Here is an 18,683-nt window from a genome sequence, read left to right as displayed (position 1 = left end):
GAAAAATGATTTTCGTGTTAATTATGTCGTGTCAGTCGGATTGGCTCTCTAATCGTGTTTTCGTATCAGAAATTGCCACCTCTATTAGAAGGATATCATTTCCTTCATAGAAATAAATGAGACATCACTTGACTCTAATAGGAGTAATTCGAACCTTGTTTAAATGGATATAGAATGAGAATATGATCCAAACAATTATCTATGACTGATATAAAATTGCTTCTCTTACCAGTAGTTTATCTTACCTGCTACTTTTATAAAATATATCATATTTTTATATAGTATTTTTTTAAAAATTTGAGTGATTTAAAATGTTGGTTAAATTTGAGAATTTTTTTATTAAATTTAGGTGTTTTTAGTTGTTTTTAGGTCACACAACCATAAATCAATTCGCTTTTTTTTTTTTTTGATGAAAAATAAAATTGACGTTACTTTGAAAATGTTAGAAGATCAATTTAGACTATCCCAAAAATTATTACAGTAATAGAAAAATGAAAAACAAAGTTGGCGTTACTTTTCTTTTCCTTTAATTTTCATTTTTTAATTCCTTTCACTCCTGTTATAGTATTAATTAATCAAAGAGACAAATAAATATAGTTGCAAAAGCTTGTTAGCTGGCCAACTACCGTAATTTTGAGTTCCATCGCTTTCGGTATGTGAGAAATTACAGCAGTTGTCCAGCTAAACAACCATTGGCCATTCCTTTCCCAATTTCCGCGTAGCATCTTCTCAGTTATGATCTCTCTATATAAAAACCTATTTCCCCTTCTCTTATTTCTCATTCCAATCTTCTTCTTCAACTCTTCTTAAGTTCTTATCAATGGCTTCCTTTGTTTCTTCACATTTCTTACTCCAGTTACTTTTTGCTGTCTCTCTGTTTCAGCTTAATTCCTCTGCTAGGCTACTCATCGATGACACCGTTTTGTTCCAGTACCACCATGGCCCTCTTCTTAGGGGGAAAATTTCTGTCAATTTGATTTGGTATGGCAAATTCAAACCTTCTCAACGAGCTATTGTTTCTGATTTCATCACATCCCTAGAAAAAGTTGAACCCCAAAAGCCATCTGTTTCTAGTTGGTGGAAAGCCACTGAGAAATATTACCATCTTGTTAACTCAAAATCGACTTCCTCTCTTTCCCTCTCTCTGGGTACTACTCAAATCCTCGACGAAACCTATTCTCTAGGCAAATCTCTCACAAATAACCAAATCGTTCAATTAGCGAAAAGGGGTGGGGATAAGTATGCGATTAATGTTGTTTTAACAGCATCTGATGTAGCTGTAGAAGGATTCTGTTCTAGCAGATGTGGGACACATGGGTCAGGTTCTAAGATCAAAAACTCCAAATTCGCTTACATTTGGGTTGGGAATTCGGAGACACAGTGCCCGGGACAATGCGCGTGGCCATTTCACCAGCCTATTTATGGGCCACAGAGCGCGCCTTTGGTTGCACCGAATAACGATGTGGGATTAGATGGAATGGTTATTAATTTGGCTAGTCTATTGGCTGGAACTGTGACGAACCCGTTTGGGAATGGGTTCTATCAGGGTCCTAAAGAGGCTCCTTTAGAGGCTGCATCTGCTTGTACAGGTATCTATGGAAAGGGTGCTTATCCGGGTTATGCTGGTGATTTGATGATGGATTCAACCACTGGTGCAAGCTATAATGCTCATGGTGTTAATGGAAGGAAATATCTAGTTCCTGCTTTGTTGGATCCATCTTCTCAATCTTGCTCTACTCTAGTTTAGTTCATATATACATATTCTATTTGTATACTGTAATACAATTCTTTCATTCTTTCATTTGTTTCGCATATATTAATTAATTTGTAATGATTTCTTATAAATGATATTTTGAAGTTTACAGACACTTTTATTGGAATTATTTTGAAATTGTGCAATCCATATATACTGTCACACTTGAACTATATTGTTTGGATCAAATGGAAAAGTAAAACATTGAGACCAATTATTATTATTATTTTTACACGAGAAGTCAAGAATCGAAACTCAATGAACAAAAAAAGAAGGGTAAACTGTATAGCGTTGTTGGTTAGAACAAAACAAGTGTGATTGTTAAATCATTTACAGCAAATATCAGACAGATCTCTTTGTAAACCGATTCATCCACACTGCTAAAAACCGGAGAGGACTATAAATAATAAATATATTAACACATGAAGCTTATAATCAGCGCTTGAGATAATGTGAAAAGTCGCTTAGGTAATAATGGAGGCCATCTTATTAATCTTATGAGTCTTATTTTTAGCTTTAGAGAAAAATTTATTCTCATCCATTTTTTGAAATTAAGAAGGAAGAAGAAAGAATTCAAAAAACTTACTCAAAACTTGAAATTGTAGAAAAAAAAATTTGAGAATTGTGGAGAGAAACTGCACCTACCTACATTCTCGTTATAGGATCATGTCAACATTTCACATTCCCGAGTATACATCGGTCATATGTCACATTTTTATTGAAAGAAATACCTTAAAGTGAAACAATACATTAACTAAGAATATAAAGTATCTACTTTAAACTTATGAAGAGGTGAGTATGTAATAACATAAGTTAAAATAAGGGATCAAGGCCAAGATTTAACCAGGTCCTTCCCTCACATTAACCAAGTAAATACCATATACTGACTTCTCGAAGCTTCTTCTCCCCTATAGTGTTGTGGTAAAAGAATTCTATTTTAATTAGGAGTTTTTAACGTCAATTGATAAGGTAGACCGATATTCTTGACTTTTTTTTTCTTACCCGATATAAAGTTAGTTCCACTCATATTCGGACTAGGAGTCTCCACTCATATATAAATGGGTATTATTCCAGAGACAAAGATATGTGACTATAGCTCTCGTGATATCACTTTCTAAGTTTTCTTGTTTTCCTTTTTATAAATAAGAACTAACTTGAGCATCATAGTATCCCTAACTGGAGATTTGGTAAAACGTTCCTTTGTCTTTGAAGGATTTATATAACATCATAAGAAGTTTCGATAATCACTTCATTACTTTAGTCTAGAACATAATAGTCGGATTTCTTGTGATCAATATCTGGATTCATAAACAGACAAAGTTATTGTCACGTTGTCACTTAGATGTCATCCTTATCTCTATTATATCTAGATCTTTCTCTCTAATTATAAATAGAGGTCATATACACAATGTTCATCATACAATAATATAATTATATTCATATCCTCTTATTTCTCTGTATTGTTGGAATCCAAATCCAATAATTTCTTAACTTGTTTTCGAATTATTAAGAGTCTTTTTTGCTTTTTATTAAGAAGTCTCACTCATCTCTATATTTCATTATTTTCCTTCACTCCTCTCCCCTCCTCGTTTTGCTCTTTCATTTCTCTTCAAATTCAAACTGTTAGGATATAGTCGACAAAATAAAACCGTTGAAAAATAATCATTTAAATTTATATAAATAATTATTTACAATAATTTGTTATATGTTCATTTATTTTCATAAATATATTTAAATTTTCATATTTGATAAATATATCAATAAATAGTAAGTTTAGTAATAAAAAAAAGTAGTGGGTATGAAACATATTGTTGGAGATGGAATGTATCTTAATGTCTTAAATAGGGATGCAAACGGCGCGGGACAGGGCAGGGCGAGGAATTCATTTCCCATCTCCATCCCCATCCCCGTCTCGTGGGGGAATCCCGTCCCCACGGGACGGGGATAACATTCCCCATCCCCGCACCATCCCTGTCACGGGAGATAAATTTATCTCCATTTTCGTCCCATAAGAATTCTTATCGGTGATTGTTAGAAATATGAGATCACAAACATAAAATAGGGACGTGATTAATCACTGTCCTTAAGGAAATATTAGCCCCCACTATCAATTGCTATTGGGTTTCTGACTAAGTTTCCTCTAGGATTTCCCTAACATAAAATTAATGATAGCAATTTCACTAATTTCCCTATGAACGTATTTGAATAATTAAAAACAGTAAGTGAAAAGGTATGAAGGATTGAGGATATTTATAGCCAAAAAGTTGGTTGTCAAAACAGTTATAAAACTGTTTTATCTTTATCCAAAATATAGATGTCTCCAGACATACAGATGTCTCTTAGACAATATAAAATACAGATTTCCTTCTTATTCTTTCCATGTGGAATTTCCACAACATCAATATCAAAGACTAATATCTAACAATCCCCCACTTAGTCTTTATGTATTGGTGTTTAAACAAATCTCATTATAGTTATGCATAAATGTCGGTATCTTGCGATTTGGACCTCCACTTAGTGTAACACTTCAAGGAAAAATAAAATTAATGGCGGCTTGCCGCTTTTGAGCCATAATCCCTTTTGTTATACCGGAAGTATCACACACATAACTTCTATATAAATGTGCGTTCATAGAAATGGTAGCACTATTATGGCCATGCGCTCATCCTAGACTTCATGGACAATTATAAAAGTAGACCACACTTTCATTAAGAGCGGAACCACTCCTTATGTCCATATAGGTGAAGTTCAAATACAACACATGAAGCTTCATTAAGAGTCTAAGACTCACCCTAATAATCATATACTATCTAATTTATTATTATACTTAGTATATCAATCAGTTATCAACAACTTGTTTTTACCACATTGAACCTTTACATAGTGATAATACTATATATAGGTTGGGTTTCTGTTGTTGTTGATGTAATCATATAGGTCTTAAACCAATCTCTTTGGACATTTTATATACTATCTCCCTTGGAAGTCCTTTTGTGAAAGGATCTGCCAAATTATTACAAGACTTAACATATACGACAGTAATAATCCCATTTGATATTAATTGTCATACATACGAATGTCTTAAGCTAATATGTCTATACTTTCCATTATATATCTTGTTATAAGCTTTAGACAAAGTAGCTTCACTATCGCAGTTCAAAGAAATGGCTGACATCGGTTGTGGCCACAACTTAATATCTAATAGCATATTCCTCAGCCATTCAGCTTCTTTTCCTGCTGCTGCTTAGGCCAAAAATTCAGCCTCCATTGTGGAATGAGTAATACAAGTTTGTTTCTTTGAAGCCCAAGAAACAGCTCCTCCACCAAGCATAAAAATCCAACCACTTGTGGACTTACTATCACCGATAGTATTTATCCAACTAGTGTTGAAACACCTTTTCACAAGATTTTGATTTGACAAAATCATTTAAGTTTAATCCATGATTAAGAGACAATTAAATTTAAGTGCTTTGATTTAATTGTACTAATCCGTTTGTTCAATATTGAGTATAAACATAAATGCAAAAGGAAATAAAAATTAAGACAGGACAAAGTCAGCATGAGAACACAACACAAGCTGAGTGAAGAGCAACTCAGTACAAGAGAAGATAAGTCATCTTCAAAACAACAGCTTAAGAATGAAGCTGATCAAAGAAGCTGAGTGGAACGAAACTCAGCATAAAAGAAATCTGCTTCAGAACTAGATCTTGCAGAACGAAGCTGACCATGGAAGCTGAGTGAAAAAGAACTCAATATGAGATTTGGTGACAATCAAAGACAATGACTATCGAAGTGAAGCTGAGTGATCTTCAGGACAACATGAATGATCCGTTACCTAAAAGACAAATCCGACAACTGTCTGCACCAATAATTGAAGCCTTGGAATTACGCAAAAGCCAAATTCCGAGATGTATGGGTCAACTGTTCATTGCTATAAGACAAACTGCCGTAAGAAGACAAAGCCTGTAGGAAGAAGACAAGCCTGACATCTGAAGAAATCAGAAAACAAGATTGGCCTGCACATCTGAAGCTGACCAGAAGTTTGTCCCCCAAAAGAGCCGTTTTGGATTCAACGGACAAATCAAATTCAAATCATTTGATCCTCAAAGTACAACTATAAAAGGACAAGCAATCCTCTTGGATCATTGCCGATTTGATACAGAAAATACAAGTGAGAAAGATACAAATTCAAAGCACTCAAAAACAAGAAAGAGATCTTACACCAACTTTCTATTCCTTGTGGAAATGCTAGATTGATTGTCTGTAATCATCTAAAGTGTTCTTTATCTGAAAAAGAACAAGTTTGTTTTCAATTGTAATATTGAGAGTGTTGTGCTGAGTACTCGGTATTAGGTACTCAGTGGTAGAGAAATCTAGGTACTGGGTTGTAGCACTTAGTATGAGTTGAGTAAATGAATAGAGGAAGGTACTCTTGCATATTCAACTACCTTGTAACCGGTTTGTGTTCTACCTTTAAAGAGCTCAGTATTGGATTCTAAAAGCCCGGAGGAGTCTGGGGACTGGACGTAGGCGGAGAGACCGAACCAGGATAAGTCATACTGAGTAATTTCTAACTCTCTTAATATATATATGTGTGTGTGTGTGTGTGTGTGTGTGTGTGCACGTGTTGCTTGTTTAACTTACTCAGCATATAAATTGTTTAAAGCTGACACTGAGTAAAATTAGAGTGCTGAGTTGGAAGCTGACCACAAAAGTGTCAATTCCCAACTCACAAGTGAAACAATCTTAGTCAACATCTGACTAAAGCTGTCTCACACTAAGATCGGCCAAGCTGACCAAAGCTGAGTTAATAAACTCACTAAAATTATCAAGTCAGCACGATTAATTAGCGAAAAAGTTACATTAGTTCCTAACCCCCCCCCCCCCCCTTGGAACTAATCACACGGGACCAACAAGTGGTATCAGAGCCTAAGCTCACTACTCAAAGATATAACTATCTTGAGCTGATCCTGATAAATAGCTGAGAACAGCACTCGTTTCCTTCCCGGGAACCAAACAACACAGATACTCCCTGAGGGACTATCAATTAGTCGGCCTCCCCTATTCTTTGGTTCAAATTATACATTCTGGAAGAATAGGATGAAAAACTTTATTCAAGCCACAAACATGAGTGTTTGGCTTGCCATTGTACAAGGCCCTTACGTGCCATATAAAACTGTTGACAATGAGAAAGTTGTTAAGAGTGAAACTGAGTGGTCAGAAGATGACCTTAGAAAATTACAAAATAATGCTTCGGCTATCAATATGCTTCACTGTGCTCTAGATGCTGCAGAGTACAATAAAATATCAGGTTATGAGTCAGCACAAGAGATCTGGAAAAAGCTTGAAGTAACCTACGAAGGAACAAGCAAGGTCAAGGAATCAAAGGTGAATCAACACATGAGACTGTACGAGCTGTTCGAGATGAATGATAATGAGGACATCTCCGGAATGAACGCTAGATTCACCAACATCATAAACGAGCTAAAAAGACTCGGCAAGAACTTCACTGAAGAAGAACAAGTGAAGAAAATCTTGAGAAGCTTACCAAAAAGCTGGCAAGCTAAGAAAACGGCTGTGGAAGAAGCTCAAGACTTGACCACATATAAGTATGACGATCTGATTGGATCTCTGCTGACTCATGAGATCTCAATGAAAAACTTTGAAGCAAAAGAGAAAGAAAAGTCAGATGACAAGAAACAAAAATCACTTGTCATGAAAGCTGACTTAATCGAAGCTGACTCATCAGACGATGAGGAAATGGCCATGTTCACAAGGAAAATGAAGAAGTTGTTCAGAAAGAATGAAAAGAACAGCAAGAGGCTATTCAGAAGAAATGACAGGTATAAAGCTGAGTCCAGCGAAAAATACAACAAGGACAGCTCCAAATCTGTCACGTGCTTTGAGTGCCATCAAACTGGGCATATTAAGTCAAGCTGCTCAAATCTTAAGAAAGAAAAGAAGGGAAGCAAGAAGGCAATGATGGCCACATGGAGTGATAGTGATGAGTCAACCTCATCTGAAGCTGATGCAAATGAAACGGCAAATATATGCTTTATGGCCGATGATGCTGACCGCGCTTATTCTGAGCAAGCTGACCTCTCTGATGAAACTGACCAGGAGGAACACAATAATAAGGTAAAATCCTTACTTTTGCTTAGAAATGAGATGATAAACGCCCTAAGTGATTTATATGCGCTAACTAAAAAGTGCAATAAGAAAGTAAAGGCACTCAGCAGACGGTGTGATGAGATTGAAGAGGTCAAGCTCAGTGACCTCCGATATCTTCTCTAAGACAATTCAACTTTGCATAGTAACATAGAACTTAGGCATAAGTTTGTCTAGGAGGTCCAGTCAGATTCAAAGAAACTGAAAAAGCATGTCACTACCCTACAGAGCCAAATAAAAGGTTCAATCAAGAATAAATCCCATGCTGAGTACTCAGGTACTGGTCAGCATAAACAGTTTACTCAATGTGAATGTTGTGGGAAAAGAGGACACACAAGAGATGTGTGTTGGTATAACAAGTGGATTGTCTAATGTGACTTCTGCGGAAACAAAGGGCATACCACTAAGGTATGTTGGCATGCTCAGAATAATAACGCTGATCACACTGAGCATCACCCTCAAAGGGTAATTCATTGTGACTTCTGTGGTAAAAGTGGCCACACTATAAAAGTATGCCGTCACAAATTAAAACACGATATAGCACATGTTTACACTAACAAACGAGGACCAAAAAAGAATTGGGTACCTAAAGATGAATGATTCACAATGCAGGTAAGTCTAAGGTGCGTGGAGAAGTCAAAGCTTTGGTATATTGACAGCGCATGCTCGAGGCATATGGCTGGTGATGAAACTCAGTTCATCACACTAGATCTTAAACGAGGTGGTAATGTAAGCTTTGGAGACAATAAGAAAGGTAAGATAGTAGGGTCAGGTACTATTGGAGGAAACCCCACTATTGAGTTAGTCTCCTTAGTTAAAGGTCTCAAATATAACCTATTAAGCATAGCTCAGCTCTGTTAGAGCGGTAGACAGATTGTATTTGACTCCACTCAGCGTCGGATACTCGAGGGTAAAACAAATAATTTGATTTTAACTACCCCTCGGGTTGACAATGTGTACATGTTGAGTTTGGAAAGACAATTTTCAAAAAATATATGCTTAGTGTCAAAGGAGGATAACTCCTGGCTATTGAATAGGAGACTTGGTCATGTAAGCATGGACCTTCTAGCCAAGTTAGCAAGAAAGCAATTAGTTGAGGGATTGCCCAAGTTAAAATTTGAAAAAGATCAATTGTGTAATGCTTGTCAGCAAGGTAAACAAACTAGAAAGTCATTTCAAAGTAAAAATATTGTCTCAACCAAGAGACCACTGGAATTACTACACTTGGATCTTTTCGGACCTGTTCAGCCACTCAGCTTGGGCGGTAAGAAATTCTCCTTAGTTATTGTAGATGATTTCTCTCGGTACACTTGGATCATCTTGCTAAGTAGCAAGGATGAAACATTTGAGATGTTTACCACATTGATTAAAAAACTTGAAAATGACAAAGACCTAAGAGTAGCTCATATTAGAAGTGACAATGGTGGAGAATTCAAAAACCAACAGTTTGATGAATTCAATGAAGCCAGTGGTATTGACCATAATTTCTCTGCTCCTAGAACACCTCAACAAAATGGGGTTGTTGAAAGGAAGAATAGAACAATTGTTGAAATAGCTAGGACAATGCTGAGTGAAAATAGGCTTCCAAAGTATTTTTAGGGTGAAGCTGTCCACACAACATGCTACATTCTCAATAGGGCTTTAGTTAGACCTATTCTTAAGCAAACCCCATATGAACTTTGGAAAGGATGAAAGCCCAACATTGGCTACTTTCGTGCCTTTGGGTGTAAATGTTTTATACTCAATACAAAGGATAACCTTACCAAATTTGATGCTAAAGCTGACGAAGTGATCTTTTTAGGGTACTCAACTAACAGTAAAGCATATAGAGTGTATAATAAACGAACTCAAGTTGTAGAAGAGTCTATCCATATTGAGTTTGATGAAGCTGACCCTGCAAGAAAGTCAACTCAGCCCGATGAAGATAAACCAAGCTCAGCTTCCGCTGATCAAAATGGAGCCTTTGAGTCATCAATACAAGGGCTGACCAAAGGTAAGTAAGAAATTGAAATAACCTTTGCTGAGCACGATGAATATTGGATCAACGCTATGCAAGAAGAGCTTGATCAATTCACAAAAAATGAGGTATGGGATTTAGTACCTAAACCTAGGAATCAAAAGACCATAGGAACTAAGTGGGTCTTTAGAAATAAACTAGATGAGCAAGGCAACGTTGTCAGAAATAAAACCCGACTTGTAGCCCAAGGCTATATTCAGCAAGAGGGCATTGACTACGGTGAAACCTTTGCACCTGTTGCTAGGTTAGAAGCTATACGTATACTGTGTGCCTATGCTAGTTTTATGAACTTTAAATTATATCAAATAGATGTTAAGAGTGCATTTCTTAATGGCTTTATAAACGAAGAGGTATATGTTAGTCAGCCTCCTGGGTTTGAAGATCTAAATTTTCCAAACCACGTTTATAAACTCAAAAAGGCCCTATATGGCCTAAAGCAAGCTCCAAGAGCTTAGAATGAGAGGTTGACCAACTTCATGCTGACCAGGAATTATGTCAGAGGCAAAGCTGACACAACCTTGTTCATTAAGAAAAAGGGTAAAAATACCATACTTGCACAAATTTAAGTATATGCCATAATTTTTGGTGCTACTGACGATTCTATATGCAAAGAGTTCAGTAAACAGATGCAAACTGAGTTCGAAATGTCTATGATGGGCGAACTCAACTTCTTCCTTGGACTTCAAATCAAGCAAGGTAAGAATGGCATCTTCATTAGTCAGTCTAAGTATGCCAAAGAAATGCTAAAGAAGTTTGATATGGAAGAATGTAAAGCCATATCAACCCCAATGGGTACTGACACTGTCCTTTGTGCTGATGAGAAAGGTAAGTCTGTAGATAGCAAATTATATCGAGGTATGATATGCTCTCTACTCTATCTTACTGCTAGTAGACCTGACATTCAGTACTCAGTATGTTATTGCGCAAGATATCAAGCTGACCCCAGGGAATCTCACTTAATAGCTGTAAAAAGAATTTTCAGATATTTACAAAGCTCAGTTAATGCAGGTTTATGGTATCCAAATACAAGTGACTTCACACTGATTGGATATACTGATACTGACTATGGGCGAGATAAGCTAGAACGAAAAATCACTTCAGGAGGATGTCATTTCCTAGGAAGTTGTTGTTGGTCCCATGTGATTAGTTCCAAGGGGGGGTTAGGAACTAATATAACTTTTTCGCTAATTAATCTTACTGGCTCAGTTATTTCATCAAGTTGAACAACTCAGCTTTGGTCAGCTTAGGTGAGCTTAGCGTAAGACAGCTTTAGTCAGATGCTGACTAAGACTGTTTTACTTAGGAGATGGGAATTGACTCTCTTGTAGTCAGTTTCCAACTCAGCACTTCGATTTACTTAGAGTTAGTTTCTAACAGTTTATAAGATGAGTAAATATAACAATCAACACAAGCACAGATATATATATATATATATATATATATATAGTTGAGAGAGTTAAGAATTACTCAGTATTACTTATCCTGGTTCGGCCTCTCTGCCTACGTCCAGTCCTCCGGGCTTTTAGAATCCAATACTGAGCTCTTTAAAGGTAGAGCACAAACCGATTACATGCTGTTGAACATGCAAGAGTACCGTCCTCTATTCTTCTACTCAACTCCTACTAAGCACCACAACCCGGTACTTAGATTTCTCTACCACTGAATGTTTACAACCAAACACTCAGCACAACACTCTCAATATCTCAATTGATACAATTTGTTCTCTTTTAGACAAAGTGTTGGTCCCTGGTAATTAGTTCCAAAGGGGGGGGGGGGTTAGGAACTAATATGACTTTTCGCGTATTAATTGAGCTAACTGGATGTTATTTTGAGAGTTTATTAACTCAGCCTTTGGTCAGCTTGGTGAGATATATCACAGGACAGCTTTAGTCAGATGTTGACCAAAGTTGTTTCTTTGAGAGTTAGGAAGTGACACTCTTTGGAGGTCAGCTTCTGACTCAGCAGCACTTAATTACTCAGGATCAGCTTAGGCAATTTATATGCTGAGTAAATAAAGCAAACAACACATGCAATTATAAGAGAGAGTTTAGAGATTACTCAGTATCACTTATCCTGGTTCGGCCTCTCTGCCTACGTCCAGTCCCCAGAGTCCTGTGGGATTTTTGAATTCAATACTGAGCTCTTTAAAGGTAGAGCACAAACAAATTACAAAGCAGTTGAATATGCAAGAGTACCTTCCTCGATTCGTCTACTCAACTCCTACTAAGTGCTACAACCCAGCACCTAGATTTCTCTACCACTGAAATACTTACAACCAAGCACTCGGCTTTACACTCTCAATATTCCTATTGATCACAGACTTGTTCCTTTTGTTGGGGTTTTGTGTCCTATAGTCAATTGTTACAGGATACAAACTTATTGTAAATGAATTGTTCTTTATATCATTTATTTTAATGAGATATATGTTTTATAACTATATAAAGGCAATCCCTTTTAAGCACTAAATAAAGTCTAATAAAAGGAAATCCGTAAGTTTGTTTAAAGTGATTATAAAGTGTTCATACAAGCATGAAGTGAGACAAAACTTTATAATAAACTAATAAACTTAAAACCACCCCAAGTCAAGTGATATATTTAGGATTGATATATCACAGTTGAGACTTGTATGTAACAATGTCTTCTGTCCGACAGAAAGCTGATCTCACAAGCTTCACATATATAGATATCTGGACAGTTACATAGATCCGGTGAAACGTTGTTCATTAGGATTAGGGATCCGATTTGAGATAACAGGATGGGTAGATTCATCCTTGTCACCTGTTCATCTCATTGGTATTAATAGGTATAACTAATCCTCAGACTCAAAGGAATGTTAATTGGTCATCCTGAATTACTGAATGTGAGACTTTGATCGCGTGGTCCCACGATCCTTAACAGAGATGACTCTGGGGTGTGAACTGCAAAGGTTGGGTGTCACAGGAGGTAATGTCAGGGTAGTTATGCATTGGATTGAGCATTTATCACTCCCGATGAATGGGAGATACATCCAAGGATCACTTGTGGAAGACTCGACTCTAAACCATTGCAAGGTGATAGCTTAAGAGTAGAAATTCGGATTTCACTTAACCTATCTTTTGAGTTGACTCGGCCAATAACAAGTAAAATGAACGTCTCGCTATATGTGACTTGACATTACCCATAGTCATAAGATTCAGTTCAAGGATGTAGTTGATAAAGGATCGTATTATACCGTAACTAATACGGAAGGGTTAACGACAGAATCAACCTGTCTTCTTAACGGACTCTGGGGGAATGATTACGGACTTGCCAATAACATACTTTGTACATCATTCCGTTATGCAAGGGATTAAATATAATTCTTGAAGAAATTAATTTAATAGGTTGCATACGGCCAGAAGTAGTAAGGACCTAATGGATAACACACAAGACTTGGAACCAAAAAGAGAGATGGATATGATTAATAGATGGAAGCCCAATTAAGCCCAGTAAGGCCCAAATACTAGGAGGGGGCCGAAATTTATATATATATTAGGAAGGAATTAATTTTATTCCATTAATCCTAATTAGATTAGGATTGTGAATTAAATTAATTAAGAAATAATTTAATTAGGAGTTTTAATTAGATTAATATACTCCTATTATTATCCAATTAGGTTATTTATTATTATCCTAAATGTATTTAATATATTATAAGATAATAATTAGGAATCCCATTCCGAATGGAATTCCTATTAAGTAACATATTCCTATCTAACTAGGGTTTAGATACAAGCTAATATATATACCCCCTATAGTGAATTTCGACTAAGCCTCTACCCTCCCCTAAAGTGATTTTCGAAATTGCTTAGTTAGAGAGAGAAAAGAAATCTCATCCCCAAGTTCGTGGACAAGAATTCATTCGGCATTCCATCGATTGATTAATCTAATTCATCTCTCTTTCTCCTTGATCTTGTGTTGGTTAATTAGAGGTAATCTATTTTGGTTACATCTCATAAGGGTTGATTCTAATTTAACCTCACCGTGTTCACGAAAGAAGAAAAACAATCAAAAGGGAGAAATTCGTTTTTCTTCGCCTACATCAGGTCAGTTCACTATTTCGAGGATTCCCGGAGATTGAACCGTCGGATCGTCGCGATTTTTTGACAGTAGCTTCTAGACATATTCTTCCACCTTTCCACCGTAGGGATTGTCGTTCGGAGGTCTGGAAGGTCTGTTTCGAATAGGGGCAGATTGGTAAACAGTTTACATCTCCTTTGAAGTTGTGGGCACTTCGTTTGCAACGGTAGATTGATCAACGAAAGGTATTTCTTCTTATCCCTCTTTATATGAAATAACGATTAACGGATCCTATGGTTAAAAGTAAGTAGGCTAAAATTTTTATATTTCCGCTGCTATACCTTAGCATATTTCCTTCACCTTTTTTAACTAAAGAACACTTTAGATGATTACAACTCAATCTAGCATTTACACATAGAATAGAAACGCCGGTGTAAGATTCTTTTTGTATTTGAGTGCTTTTGAAACTTTCTCTCTTGTATTTTTCTTTTAATGCTTCATTGTATATCCATATTTTTCGATTGTCCTTTTATAGAAGGAAATCTGTAGATTTGACCGTTTTGAATTGTCCTAACCGTTAACATCAAAACGGCTCTTTTGGGGAACAATCTCTGGAAAGCTTCAGACTGCACCTCCATTCCCTATTTCTGTTTTCTTCAGGCATCAGGTTTGTCTTCTAGCGTCTGGTTTGTCTATTTGTGCCAGTTGTCTGTTTCCAATAATCCAACGTCCCATGACTCTTGGAATTAGTCTTTTAGGTGTCTTCGAGGTTCCAATTATTGGTGCAGAAGATTTGCAGACTTTGTCTTTTTGTGAACGGATCCTTCATGTTGTCCTGATTGTTACTCAGCTTCGTTTGTTCTTTTTGAATGTTCACGGTTCATGCTGAGTTCCTTCAAGGTCAACTCCATTTTGTTTAACCGCTCCTGAAGAACTCTTCAGCTTTAGTCAGCTTCGTTTTGTTTCTGAATTTTAACTCCACTCAGCTTCTATTCTGTCATGTTGAGTTCCGTTCTACTCAGCTTCGTTTGTGCTGACTTTTGTCCTGTCTTTACTTTATATATTTTTGCACTCAATATTTAACAAACATATTAGTACAATTAAATCAAAGCATCTAAATGTAATTGCCTCTTAATCATGGATGATTTTGTCAAATCAAAATCTTGTGGAAAGGTGTTTCAACAAACTCCTCCATTTTGATGTTGGCAAAATACATAATTACGGAACTCAGTTATAAGTTACCCTATGATTGAGTTATTTTATGCTGAAACTACTCCTCCGTAAGGGTTGCATACATTTTGTTTTAACATGATTCTAAGTCTTCCAAGATCTAATTTAGACTTAACACATTTGAGTGTACTTACTCAGTTTTGGAAGGATGTTGTCTCTTAGTTTATCTTTGGTGTTTATTGTTTTTTACCTTTTTGATTTGTTCTGTTCAAACTAGATTAGTCAGATCAGAAAGAAAACAACTATTTGTAATATTGAGTTTAAACATCATAAACAACCAACCAAAAAAGAAAAAATCTAACCAAACAACATTTAAAGATAGGATCATTTCTGGACATGATTAAACAAGTTCTACTTCTTCTTTTTCTGAGCTGAGGGTTCAGCTAGGGCAATTCCTTTGCCTTTCTCTTTTCTTCCAGAGGTATTTCCTGCAGGCTGAGTTCCTCCTCTACTTGTCTCCCCCGTTTTTCCATCATCGGGTTGGTAAAGGAAGGTCTTATTTCTGGCGGCAGAGGAGAGATAGTTAGAGTAGCAATGAAGCCTTTTTGTGCTTTCACCCAAACTGTCAATGACGGGAATGCTATCATCCTGGAAGTGCCTAGGAACCCGAAGGGAGCTGCTGATCATACTGAGGAGACATTCATGGGCTTTGCTCAGGCAGGAGATTGAGCTGGTGACCTGACCATAGGATTGATGGAATAGTTTTAGCAGAGCAGAATGATAAAACATGCGCTGGGCATTGTTGATCCGCATGGCCTTCATGATAGCTTGTGAAAAGCTCATGAGTTCTGTGTTGGATACTGGATCAACATCCATCTGGGCTCTATTAATGTTCAAGAGTCTGACTGCCTCACTTAATTGGTCAATAGTACACTGAGAAGAAAAAGATACTAAGTCATGTGTACTTATGAGCTCAGCATGAAGCTTAGTGAAGCATTGTTGAAGTTCGATAGAGGTGACAAACTCAGTATCACTGGGTGGACTGGATTTGGTTAGCTCAGCATACAGCTTGGTGAAGCAATTTTGCAACTCAGCAGATGTGGCAGATTCAGTATGGGTAATTGCTCTAGAGGGGCTCAGTTCCACTGCTAGCTTAACAAAACAGTTTTGAAGCTCAATGGAAGTGACGTACCCTGGATTGGCGTCTGACAGTTGTTGAATTTTCCCTTCAAGAGAGTTCAGATGGGTGGCCATTGTAAGTACCGATTCAGTCAGTTTTGCCATTTGCTCTTGGTTTGGTTGGTGAGTCTGGACTGCAGTGATAATGTTAACCAGATCTTTTAGGCCTCGAAGTTCATTCAGAAGCTGAGTAATACCTGTCAGGTGAGAGGGCTCAGCTTGAGTGGATTGGTGACCATCAGCTTGAGTAGGATGAAAATCTTAAAACAAGGACTGAGCAGAAGCAATGACCCGTCGGCCAGACTCAGTAGCATTCAAGTATGCAAACTTAGCAGCATTGAACTCAGAGGCTGGTTCAGAATGTGGCGGTGGTGGAGGAGTTGGTTCCTTACCAGATTGAGTACCTTGATTGGTACCTGGACTTTGATGGATCTGATAAGCTGAGTTATCAACATTTTGTGTTCGAGGTGGAGTTGAGACATGAGTTGGCTTAATTGAAGCAGTTTGAATTGGATCTGCAGGGTTTTTGGTATGTTCCTCATCCTGAGTAACAGAGGCTTGCTTTTCCCAACCACTGCGTAAGCCCCATGGGACTCAGTTTCATTTGAGAAGTATTGGAACTGGATTGTGGAGAGGTCAATTTCAGGCTCGTCGATGGGAAAGTCGTCCATGAGATCAACTTGCTTTTGCGCTTTCTTCTTTAATCTTCGTCGGGTCTCAGTTTTTGGTGTGAATGGTCAGTTCGAAGACCTTCACTAGATTCAGTAGAAATTGTCTCCTCTGATACAGGTTGCTCAACAGGGCTCTCAATAATATTACTTTCTTTCTTTTGCTGCTCAGCATTATCATTGGGGTATCCTTCCTTTTCAGTATTAACTTGTTGGTGCTCAACGTGTTGCTCATCTTCTTGGTCAATTCCATGACCTTCAGTTTGAGTAGAGGCTAGTGGGATAGCTTCTACTATCTTTAAAGAGTTACCCTTTTTCTTTTTCTTTAAAGGGGTTTCTGGAGTTTCTTCGTTCTTATCCTCAGGCTCTTCTTGCCTCTTTCTTTTCTCAGCATGCTCCTTAGCCTTGTCGGCTTTAGCTTTCTGTCTTGATGAAAGCCTTACTTTCTTTGGGACAGCATGAATGTCTTTGGAGCAGGTTTCTACAGTCTTTCTTTTCTTTTTCTTCTCAAGCTGAGCTATTTCTAGTGACTCAGCACTAGCATCAATCTCTTCTGCAGGCTCAGTTTCAGGCTCAATTTCTTGTTGCTCATCTGCTTCATCTTCTTCAGCATCTCCAGCTCCTTCATATCCCTTTAATGGTTGATTGTACAACAGTCCATCCAGTAGAACTGCAGTAATTTCACTTCCCAAGCTACTTGTTTCACTTTTCGTCTCAATCTGCTTGTCTTCAAGAATCTTTGTAATTAGAGATCCCAAGCGGAGTTTCTTACCACTTCGTTGAAACGCACCAACTAGAAAGACAGGAAGATTGAATGGAGTGTAGGTCAACATGTGCCAGATGAAGCACTGTCCGAAATTCGAAACGGATGAAGCTGAGCTGAGTTTGGGAAGATAAAGTTGGTCAGCATGAAGTGGACCATCTTATGTTCTTTACCCATGCAGGTGCTGGGTATTTCCCCCTTATGATCTTTAGGTTTACATAACCCCTTTAGCTTTTCAGATGTGGCTTTTGGTATCTTTTTCTTTGTCGTTCTAAATTGAATTCCTTCGTCTGGTAATTCTAGCAGTGTGGCCAGATAAGCAGGGGTTATGACTATTTTCTGACTCTTCACAGTGGTTTCCAAGTAATCAGAGTCGTCTACATCAACACGTAGATTTGAGTAGAATTCTCGTACTAACCTGGGGTAAGCTGTTCCTGAAAGAGAGAAGAGACCTTTCCATTTGTTCTTCTTGATCCATCCACAAAATGGTTTCTCAGATGAGACGAAACTTGGAGAAAACCATCGGCACTTTAAAACCTCTAGATTATTGACCTTTGAGTGTACCTTGATCATTGTCCTTTTGATTTCCGTTGAAGGACCAGCGTGGTCAGTGGATTTTTCTATGGTTTGAGTTTTAGGGGATTTGTTTCTGCCGGAAGCCATTTTTGAAGGTTTTGAAGTTTTTAGAGAGAAGAAAGTTTGATTTTAGGAGATTACAGGTGTAAGGGATGAAGAGTGGGGATTCTTCCACTTTATATAAATCTGCGACGGCCCTTAATCATTAACTAGTTGTTTCTACCTAGGGAGGTTCAATCGACACAAATTCAATCAATTATGACATCTTCAGCGCATGAGATTTGCCATTAATGTGCATCTTCCCAAGGTTTCAGAGGTTTACACGTGTAGGTTCACTTTATGTGAGTGGGT

General features: G+C 37.3%; 1 protein-coding gene across 1 annotated transcript; it reads left to right on the top strand.

Moving 5' to 3' along the window:
- The first annotated feature begins 778 nt into the window (after nucleotides 1-778).
- On the top strand, nucleotides 779-1,868 carry LOC136201257 (protein PHOSPHATE-INDUCED 1-like). The gene has a single exon (XM_065991882.1). It carries the CDS (start codon nucleotides 821-823, stop codon nucleotides 1,745-1,747), a length of 927 nt encoding a protein of 308 aa, XP_065847954.1. The 5' UTR covers nucleotides 779-820; the 3' UTR covers nucleotides 1,748-1,868.
- The last annotated feature ends 16,815 nt before the right edge of the window (nucleotides 1,869-18,683 follow it).

This window comes from Euphorbia lathyris, chromosome 7 (assembly GCF_963576675.1).
Source record: "Euphorbia lathyris chromosome 7, ddEupLath1.1, whole genome shotgun sequence".
NCBI lineage: Eukaryota > Viridiplantae > Streptophyta > Magnoliopsida > Malpighiales > Euphorbiaceae > Euphorbia > Euphorbia lathyris.
The sequence above is the reverse complement of the archived record's forward strand: the minus strand, read 5'-3'. Positions and strand labels throughout refer to the sequence as shown.